Source organism: Prunus dulcis, chromosome 6 (genome assembly GCF_902201215.1).
Source record: "Prunus dulcis chromosome 6, ALMONDv2, whole genome shotgun sequence".
NCBI lineage: Eukaryota > Viridiplantae > Streptophyta > Magnoliopsida > Rosales > Rosaceae > Prunus > Prunus dulcis.
The window spans coordinates 17,276,567-17,286,787 of NC_047655.1; the positions used below are offsets into that span (position 1 = coordinate 17,276,567).

Consider the following 10,221-nt stretch of genomic DNA (forward strand, 5'->3'; position numbering starts at 1 on the left):
AACATTGAAAATCTGCAACATATCACCGTTAATGAAACGCAAAAGTAGAATTAGACGTATCTAAAGGCATATAGAGAAAATTTGTGAGTTTAACAAGCCACACTGTTCAATTATATGACAAAGTTTCATATCAATTTCCTGATAAGCAAAAACATGTTCTGATCAATCTTAAACTTAGTACAATTGGTTGGATCTCCTTTCAGCATCATCTGAAGCCCACCAAATGAAGCATATACCTCCCTGAAGCCAATTAGAAAACCCAGTAAATTAGATAACCACAAGGCCACTAAATTCAGATTAACAGAAATGGATTTCTTTCACTCAGACAATTTAAATTCGAGATATTATAAGACGAAGGCAATATAAAAGAGACCAAATGGATCTCAACCCTTTTATGAATTCTACAACATAAGTTCTAGTTGCATTCACAAGCAATCCCTAAATAATTGTCAGAAAAATGAACCCCATCTAGCCAGACACCACTGTACCTCAATACGCTAATTCGACATGGAAGTAATGATCAATCTCTGAATAATTTGCAATAAAAATATAGTTTGAGCAGTATGTCACTTACACTTTGACACCTTCTTTTGAATACTCTGATTTTCCTTTCTCTGTTGACATTTTATACAGCAATCCATGCATTATATAATCAAACTTGTCTGCAAGAGATTTCTGCTCAACCTGCCAAAAGGTAATCATCTTCAGTAAATGGGCAATTAGAGAATTCCAATAAATTCAGAAAACACAACATACGGGCACTAGTCCATAGAAAATATCAAAATACAAACTACAACAGAATATTATTCTTATTTTTCATCACTGTTCAATCACACAATCCACACCATCATGATTATCAGCACCGAGTGATCATGGGATATTGGCCATGCAAGGAAGATGCTAATCTTAGACATGAATCTGTGGGTGGAGTTTTCTCCCATTTAAAATTGACATAATTTTGATATGCCCGCTCTCCAAGTTCACCTCAAAAGTATAGTACAGTACCTGTCCCTGTTTTCCAGCAACAGGTGCTCCGCCCCAGTTAAGTGTGGGCGACAGCACCATCAAGAATTTATCCTTCTCATGCATCGGATATATCTCCGTATTCACATCTAGGATCAGTGACACACCATGCTTCTCACTTTGTGCTACAATTCGGGAAACTACAGAAGCACATTTGTGAAAATTTAAACAAAAGCACCCAAAAAGCATTAAAGTAGTTTCCAGAAAAATTCGAAAGTTTTATCGATCATGCCAAGCTAATAGAATATAAAAGGCCTTTTATAACTATATGGGGTCGGTGACAATGAACTCCTCTACACAATTTATCACATCAAAGTAATGTCTCATAACCCGAAAGAAACCATTAAAAAGAGTCTAGAAGAAATTTCTCCATATTTTTAAATAGCAAAATTTAATGTAGCATAAATCAAATAAACCTCAACCCCACACCACTTCAAAGAAAAGAAAAAAAGAAAACAATGTCCACAGACCACCAGCGAGAGGACAACTGTTTTCTCCATTGTTTGCATATCATGACCATAATTAATCTAAAAAGGAGTTGATGGAAAAGCTTGAAAAGCAGATAGTTGCATCTGGTGAAGCTTGAAAAACAAAGACTATATTTAGGATAAGGAAAATTCGCTTCACTTCTTATCAGTACACTGTAATCTTCTGTCCCTTTTTTTTTTTCGGTTACGAGAATCATAAGTCCTTTCCATATATCAAGATTAAGTCAAGTTTTCTGGCAATCATATGAGGGCAACAAGTATTCAGACAAACCTTTATCAAATTTTTTGCCATCTGGATCCACTTTCTCAATGGTAAAAATATCATCAAAGAGGAAATCAACCATTCTTACAGAAAGTTTGTCCTCAACAGCAAAGCTGTACCTACATTATAGAGTAAGAAAAAGAAAACATATAAATAAGAAAAAGTCACATAAACAGAAAGGAACTACAGGATTCAAAACCAAATAATTATTAAAAGAAACTCTCAATAAGATTATGACCAAAGTCTAGGGTTTAGGGTTTAGATAATGACAATTTCCTTAAATACAAAACCTAGAATTCAATATCTTGGAAATCCCAAAATCCAAACGAACAGGTAGAGAAAAAGCAAAAAATGACATGAATAACAAGTTTTTCTTGGAAAAAATATTATATTTCGTTTTTTATTTTATTTTGAGTTTTCAAGGATTTCTATTTTTCTGCTGTAGTTTTGTTAAGCCATGGATGAGACTGAGAGAGCTTCATAAACAGTGAAAACGAGAAGGTGAAGAAGCAGAAGCGGGGACTTACTGTGGAGTTGGCTTGGGGCAGCTGGGCTCTTCCTTGGTCAGACGCAGAATAAAACTTTTTAATTTTGATAGTCTAGGGCTTATTATTATATGCGCGGCCCAAGCAACCCAAAACGATTCGTTTTAGCCCTCCTAAGCGAGCCCTCTTCTCCGTCGCTCACCGACTCACTCCGTCATTTCATCAAACACCTCCTCCGCCCTTTCGCGCCTCACTCTCTCTCTCTCTCTCTCCTCTCTCTCTCTCTCTCTCTCTCTCTCTCACCACAAAGCCATGTTTCGAAGGTACAGGAAATTCTCAGGAATCTCTCTATCAAACTACATTCAGCGACGCCAATGCCTCTATTGACACTTTGTTTCTTCTTTGTTCCACAGATCAATTTTGCAAATTTCGTGTCGTCGTGGACTCAGGAAGATTCCGAGGTCGATTTCAAGTCAGGCATGTAAATTTCCACTTCATTTAGAGCTAGTTAGTGTATGAATTTGGTGATGCTTTTGTTGATAATAACACATAGGGACTTCAAATTTGCAGCACATTTCAATATTTCTGAGAAGGGAATTCTCCGCCGCAGCGTCCAAAACTGCGCCCCAGCAACCTGGTGGTGCAGGCAGTTTGCCGCCGCCGCCGCCGGAGAACGGCGGTTCGAGCGCCAAAGTTTTCCTTGGAAGTGCTGTTGTTGGTGCTGGGCTTGTGGGAGCTTACAAAACTGGGTATCTAGACCTGATTTTCGGTGCAAAAGAGAAGAGTGATTTGCATAAGGAAGCTGGGATTGGTGTGGAGGAAAAACTTGTGGAAGAAGAAAAGCAGGATGAAGAAAAAGCTGGCAATTTTGAGGAGAAGATTGAAACTCATTCAGATGTTGCTCATGTTGAGGGTTTGAGTGGAAGAGATGGTGAAGAACATTCTCAGGTGGATGATAATAAATCTGAGAGTGACATAACAAGTGAGAAAGCTTTGCCTGAGTTTTCCCCAAATGCAAATCTTGGGTTATCATCTGAAGGGAATGTAGATGCGAAGAGTACAGAGGAAAAAACTAGTGTGGAGATAAATGAGGAGGTACAAACATCGCCAATAGTTTCGCAGACTAATGCAGATCAGCAGCAAGAAAATGAAGTGAAAACATTGCCGCATCAACAGGATATCACAGAAGACAAGGCACAGGTAGTTCTCATTTAGGTTCCTTTTAACAAGCTGAATACTTGTGGATACACTTGTGAATGCTAGAATTTTAGGCTGCACTTATCAATGAAACTTGATACATCACAATAATTATGTTAACGTTGTCATTTAGACTTTAACATCAATGGGAGCTTATTTTGAATGGTATTTATATGAAGTTGCTTTTGGTGGAACTTTGTTACAGGTTGCATTAGGTAATAATGAAGAACCATCCGGTTCTCTTCTCAAGACATATAATCTGAGCGATGAGGCTAATGAAAGCATCGCAACCAACTCTAACAATGAAAACGATCAAGTTTCTAAAGAAAAAGAGGTAGTTATCAGCATTTATTTTATTTTACTTTTTTCTCTTCAATGCATAGTGCTGTTGCAATGCCAAAAGAGAATGTCCAATGGAACTCACTAAATTCTGGTTCTCTGAATAACAGGATCTCGTTGATGCAATTGAAGGGTTGAATGATGCTTACATATCCAAAGATGGAAAGCTAGTTCTTGACTTCTTACAAGCCATTCATGCTGCTGAAAAAAGGCAAGCTGAGTTAGACGCTCGTGTTTATTCTGAAGAAAAGAGAACGTTAAAGGTTTCTAATATTACTTACAAGAATTTATTATTCCCTTGCTTTAAAATGCTCGACTAAAGTGTTGTTGAGAGCTCTGTACTATTCATGAATTTGACCACCTACCTCATCACAGGAGAAGTATGAAAAGAAACTAAAGGATGCTGGGGCCAGGGAACTCATGCTTGCAGAAAAGGCAGCAATGCTAGACAAGGTTAAAGAGCTCTCTTATATATCTTCTCTTTGTTTTATTTTCAAAGACTATCTTCTTAGAGAGAGGGAGAGGGAGAGGGAGAGGGGTGGATTTTTGCAATCATGTGAGAAGTCTGAACCTGAATTGGGTTGTGAATAAATCTTTGGTTCTATTATTGAAGAACTTTGTGATTTTAGAAAATAGCGTCACTTCTCTGCATGAAGGTCTATATGAGGACACAGATTGTGTTGGAACTTGGAAGACACTAGTAATGTAACGCATGAGGAGTGGAGATAGATAACCTGCATGTGCAGAGTCACATGAGATTCTTCCCCACCCTCAGATCCAGTTTGTTTTGACTGCTCAGGACCTACAAATAGTTTCTATTTACTTAAGATGTAGCTGTTGTTCTTACATTTTTTCTTTTTTGGTTTTTCAGGAATTAAAGAGAGAAAGAGCAAAAGCAGCTGCTGCACTCAAGTCACTTCAAGAAAAGCTTGAAGAGGAGTTTAAGACAGAACTTGAGCACAAGGTGCAGAATTACTTTGGTGCTGTCAGTTTCTTTTTAAATTTTTTTCGCTTAAATATCCATGCGCCCCCTGTGCTTTATCGAAAATCTCATGTTGCCCCCTACATTTCAAACTGGGTCAATATGCCCCCTGTGCTTTAATTCTGCGTCCCCCGTTACCTCATTCCATCAATTTGATTAGTAAAACCGTTAACTTGCTGATATGGCATTGCTAATTTAGTATTTTAGCTATTAAAAAATTTAATATAAAAACTAGTTTTAAAACATTTTAATAATAATATAAGATTAGACAGATTTTTTTAAAAAAAGAGGCCCCAGCACCACCACACCTCCCACCACCCCTACTCTCGTCCCCACCCATGCCCAGCACTCTGCCATGGTTCAAACATGATCTCCCCACCCAGGTGATATACCCACACCAAAACATTGATAACACTCCCTCCAATCCACCTAGCCACCTTCACCCCCCAGCCATACTCGCCCCTAACCGCCACCCCAAATTCACACCCACCTCAATAATCCAATCTGCCCCAAGCCTTAGCCACCCCAATAGAGTACCCAAACACCAAAAGCCCAAGCCACAGCTTCTCTTTTCTTTTCCAACCAGGTTTGATTTCATGCTTGTCCTTTTCCAATATTCTCTGTGCAGTCATGAAGAACTTTATTTTGATTTTCAATAGTTTTTTAACATGGCGGAGGAGAAACCAGGGTGGCGAGATGGGGAGGGAATGGTGGCCATGGGTTGGGGGCAGTAGTTGGCCACGGGGAAGGGTTGGGTTATGGTGGGAGGTGTGGTGGTGTGGTGGTTTGCTATTCGGGTCCTGGGTTCTTTTTTTAAAATTTATCTTTCTAATCTTATTATTATTAAAATATTTTTAAATTGTTTTTAAATTTAATTTAGATTTTGAAATTTTGTAATAGCTAAAATTACTAAAATACCTATGCCACATCAGCAAGTTAATGATTTTACTAACCAAATTGACGGAATGGGGGACGGGGAACGAGGGACACGGAAATAAAGCACAGGGGGCATATTGACCCAGTTTGAAATGTAAGGGGTAAAGTGGGATTTTCGGTGAAGCACAAAGGGCACATTACTGATTAAGCCTTTTTCCTTTCTTTATGGTGCATCAGCAGATGATGACTGGTAAATTGAAGTTGATAATTTTACGTAAATGCAGGAAAATGAAGAAGAAATGAAGTTGAAAAAGGTTGAGGAATTAGCAAAAGCAGAACTGGCAGCAGCCATTGCAAGTGAGAAGACAAGCCAGATTGAGAAAATGGCAGAAGCAAATCTTCATGTAAGATGACTGCTCAAATCACCTAAGAATGGATAAACACACCAAAATGTGGATTTCTGGTCCTAATTTGCTGTTGCTTTATATTTGAACTGTCTGGAAAAGAAAGGTTTTAGTGAAAATGGTGACACTAAGATTTTGAGGGGATTATTTAAAACTAGAAAAATAGAGGTGGGGATGCTTCGTAGTGTTGCTTATAACAGTTGCTCAATAGAGAATTGCTCAGAAAATGAACTCATTTCACCCATATGTGATGTAAATTCCCACTCCATTCAAGCAGTCAAATACAATCAGTCGTAGTTATGTTAGTGGTTACTTGAACTTTGTAGTTTAGGAAAGGAACAAAACAATAAGGAGGAGGGTGATAGATGCTGGGATGCAAATTTTTTATTTTTTTGTAGATCCATTTTGCCCATGTCCAACATGAAGGAAATGTAACTACAGTTTTGCAGGGCACATTAAATGGTGTAAACTGCTCTAGATATATAAATGTGCTTGTGGTTTTGCTCGCTTTTTCTAGATTATAAGCCTCTGTATGTCAAAAAGTGAATTAACTGTATATCGGTATGTCAAAGTTTAGTAAATGAAGTCATACTTAATGGTCCACATATGACCTGTTCAGAGTGTTAAGGCATGTAGACTTCAATTTTATACAGCTTTGTGATAATAACTGATGAATCTTGCTTAAATAGTTCTATGTTGGGTGGTGCATGGTACGTTTGTCTGTATTAATGTCCCTAATAATGATTGTCTAATTGGTCCATTACGAAATCTGATGTTTAAGTTCTTTTTGTAGATAAATGCCTTGTGTGTGGCATTCTATGCAAGATCTGAAGAAGCTCGTCAGACTCACTCTGCTCACAAGCTTGCTTTGGTGAATATTATTATTCTTTTCATTCTTTTCATTGACTTCCAACTTTTTATTTAGAAGAGAACTTAATGTGTTAATACCCTCATCAGTGATTTTCTAAGCCTGTAAGTTACTTCTTAACAATGATATGTTTTGTTGTTCTTTGCAGGGAGCACTTGCACTAGAAGATGCACTTTCAAAAGGATTACCAATCCAGACAGAAATAGAGGCTTTGCACACTTATCTTGAAGGCATTGATAAAGATTCAATTTTAGATTTGGTCCTATCATCTCTTCCTGAGGAAACACGAAGGAATGGCACAGATACCTTACTGCAATTGAATCAGAAGGTTAGTTATTTTCTTACTTCTTCATTAAATATTTGCTAATGGACTCACCCTTCTTATGCCGTCAACTATTAACATCCTTCTGTAACTTTTTACTTTTACGATTGAACTTTGCTTTGATCCGCTCTAATTAATGGCCAAGACATTGACCTTACTGCTTTATATAGTTGACAGGAGGAATAATATTCCTCCTAGATAGTTTGAATGCCCAACGTTGACCTGCTAGTAATTCATGCATGTCTAAGTTTTTCGACATAAAGTTGTTAAAATTGTGCTCAAGAGTTGCCTCAGAAGTCATACATAGAGCAACTGGTTATGGATACGTAACATATTCTATGTTACTACTGCATGAAAGATGTCTGATTAGATTTTTGGGTTGAATTGTTCTGTGTATAAGCATTCAGAACTGTTGATGAGATTCTGTCTACTCATTTGTTCATTTATTAGCAAGGGTGGCAATTGCCCCATTTGTCATTTTTAAGACATGCCTATAGGACTTACTTGGGGCTGATATTCTTAAATAGTTATTGTTGACTAGGATCTCTTTAGTATTTCGCCTTAAATTGTTTTATCATGCTGACGGAAATGCACCGCTTCATATGCTGACTGAAGCCTTGTTTCTAATTTCCCTCTCTCTATCTCGTGCGTACTTTTTGGTTGTAAAAACATGTGAGATTAAATTCAATATGCTTCATTAAGGACGTATTGACTAACGTTTCAAGTATTCTCAAATGTTTGTTTGATCAGCAGTCTTCTATTTGGTTGAGATATTCAAAATTTTGGTTAAGCGACTTCCTTAATAAATGCATAAAGGATACAGGTTCAGTGCGAGCCATTTCGTGAGTTAATGAGTATCCATATGAAAAATATATGAGGTATTAATTCAACTTGCTGCAGATACAACAATTATGGAAATCCTTAGTATGAAATGAGAATAGTTGAGTGCTTCAAGTTCTGAATTGTTAATTCTTGAAATCCTAGTAAGTAGGGTAATACTCAGTGCTGTACTAACTTCATTCTTCTTGCAGTTTGATGCCTTGAAAGGGACAGTACGGCACCTGAGCTTAATCCCTCTTGGTGGTGGCGGCATTTTGGCACATTCCTTGGCACATATAGCATCCTGGTTGAAGGTAAGTAGATATGCGGCCTGTGTTTTCAATTCTAAATCACTAGTATGAATAAACTTATTGGAATGTTCGTTGTATTTGTTTTTGGGATTTTGTCTAGGTAAAGGAAGTTGACCAATCTGGGGATGGAATTGAATCCATCATCAACAAGGTGGAGTCCTGCCTTGCTGACGGGAAAATAGCTGAAGCAGCAGAGGCACTTGAAGAGGGCGTGAAAGGCACCCAAGCAACAGAAGTAGTGCGCGAATGGGTGAAGCGTGCTAGGAATAGGGCTATCACAGACCAAGCTCTTACACTTCTCCAATCATATGCTACTTCTATCAGTGTCACATAAAATCCACTTCTTGAGTACGCATACTGAGGCTGCATAATTGATTTACATCAAGGTTCTTTGGTCTGGTCATGTAGCTCCCGATAATTGCCTGGTTCTGATGTAAACAAACAAATCATAATGTGTTACCGACATTATGATTGAAAATGTCACTTAATTTTTTTGGGGGGGTTAATGTCATGGGAAGTTTCTGAGCAATTGTATTTTTCGTCTTGAGCTTGAGTAGATTATCTATTACCCTCTTGAGTGGCATATTGTTTCAAATGCTGCAAAAGAATTTTGCATGCTATAATGGCATTATAGGCTGTAGCACTGCTTCAGAACACAGTGACTAAATTGGCCACCATGATATAACACAGGGACTATTTTTGCATTTAAGTCTTATCGTTACCATTATTATTTTAAGTCAGGCATGCGCATGACACATTACTTTTAATACATATTTCGACAAGGTCTAGTATAGTGGAAAAGGACATTGACTTGCAGACTAGTGATATTAGGTTCGAACTTCAATGACACTTTGATAGTGTGTGTGTGAGAAACTCCCTCCTCTTTTAATTTAAAATATAGTTTATATTAAAATATATATATATATATATATATATTAACGGAATTGGTGTTAGGTGACATAATGATTTTCTTTTTGGTGAAAAATTGAAGCTCGTGTATAAGTTAAGGTGACATTCTTAAGGTTTACCTATTAAAGGAATAGATTCATTACTCAAGACAACGACAAGCCTTCATGCCACAAGATAAAAAGCATGCACATTGCACATCTCACCCAAGCTTCACCTCAACACTCTTCCTTCTCTAAGTCCAGAAAAACTTGTATATCACGGGGATAACACTCTTTTGTCATTTTTAACCAATCATGTTTTGTCACAAATGATAAGAACTCCACATAACGGAGCATGATTAGATGAGGATAACAAAACAATGTTATCCCCATGACATACGAGTCTCCTTTGAGCGTCCTCTCAAGGTTTACTTTTCTATTTATCCCATCAATAAATCGACCAACACTAAACCATTTGTTAGGTAAACTGCATGTGGTCGACATCAAAATCAAAATTTCCTCCACTAATTTTGGTCAATTCGATGGGCGATTCCGGTCTCTCAATTCAATTATCTAAACTAAGTCCATTCCTAATTTGTATGGTACTACCAAGCCTCCTGACAATTGATGGCCATAGTTTTAAAAAAAAAAAAAAAAAAATCAAACTTTTGGGCATAGTTGTGTGTTATTGTAATGGCGATTTTAGAGGTACTATTGACATTTAATTTTCTCATAACTTTTATATTTAATTTCTACTTATTGATTCTCTTACCAAGTAAGAAATTTTGAGTTATTTTTTTCGTCGAAAATTTATGTTCTTAAAAATGATATTATTTTTCTGCAACTTTTTTTTATTTGAAACAATTGTCAAAATTCAAGAAACACGCATGTGCCTGAAAATTATTAATTAATAAATAAATTTAGTGCAAATGTCACATTCCTAACTTACCCGCAGCAT

At 37.1% G+C, this 10,221-nt stretch overlaps 2 protein-coding genes across 2 annotated transcripts; one reads left to right on the forward strand and one right to left on the reverse strand.

Annotated features, from left to right (window-relative positions):
• Positions 1 to 28: 28 nt before the first annotated feature.
• On the reverse strand, positions 29 to 2,364 carry LOC117631482 (DNA-directed RNA polymerases II and V subunit 8A-like). Its single transcript, XM_034364671.1, has 5 exons — positions 2,301 to 2,364; positions 1,783 to 1,892; positions 1,006 to 1,163; positions 575 to 684; positions 29 to 240 (listed from the first exon to the last, which is right to left on the reverse strand). Exons 2-5 carry the CDS (start codon positions 1,853 to 1,855, stop codon positions 126 to 128), a joined length of 456 nt encoding a protein of 151 aa, XP_034220562.1. The 5' UTR covers positions 1,856 to 1,892; positions 2,301 to 2,364; the 3' UTR covers positions 29 to 125.
• Positions 2,365 to 2,413: 49 nt separating this feature from the next.
• LOC117631481 (MICOS complex subunit Mic60) lies at positions 2,414 to 9,085 on the forward strand. Its single transcript, XM_034364670.1, has 12 exons — positions 2,414 to 2,581; positions 2,672 to 2,735; positions 2,829 to 3,458; positions 3,661 to 3,789; positions 3,905 to 4,057; positions 4,170 to 4,247; positions 4,666 to 4,758; positions 5,937 to 6,056; positions 6,850 to 6,927; positions 7,073 to 7,252; positions 8,278 to 8,379; positions 8,477 to 9,085. The coding sequence occupies exons 1-12, from the start codon at positions 2,571 to 2,573 to the stop codon at positions 8,708 to 8,710; spliced, it is 1,872 nt and encodes a 623-aa protein (XP_034220561.1). The 5' UTR covers positions 2,414 to 2,570; the 3' UTR covers positions 8,711 to 9,085.
• Positions 9,086 to 10,221: the final 1,136 nt, after the last annotated feature.

Excerpts from the sequence above, each read along its gene's own strand:
- LOC117631482 (XM_034364671.1), bottom strand. The coding sequence starts at position 1,855 with ATGGTTGATTTCCTCTTTGATGATATTTTTACCATTGAGAAAGTGGAT. Across the intron at positions 685-1,005 it reads TTGCTGGAAAACAGGGACAG|GTTGAGCAGAAATCTCTTGC; the intron begins GTACTGTACTAT and ends ACCTTTTGGCAG. Across the intron at positions 241-574 it reads TCAAAAGAAGGTGTCAAAGT|GGAGGTATATGCTTCATTTG; the intron begins GTAAGTGACATA and ends AATTGGCTTCAG.
- LOC117631481 (XM_034364670.1), top strand. Across the intron at positions 2,736-2,828 it reads CGAGGTCGATTTCAAGTCAG|CACATTTCAATATTTCTGAG; the intron begins GCATGTAAATTT and ends TCAAATTTGCAG. Across the intron at positions 4,248-4,665 it reads AGGCAGCAATGCTAGACAAG|GAATTAAAGAGAGAAAGAGC; the intron begins GTTAAAGAGCTC and ends TTGGTTTTTCAG.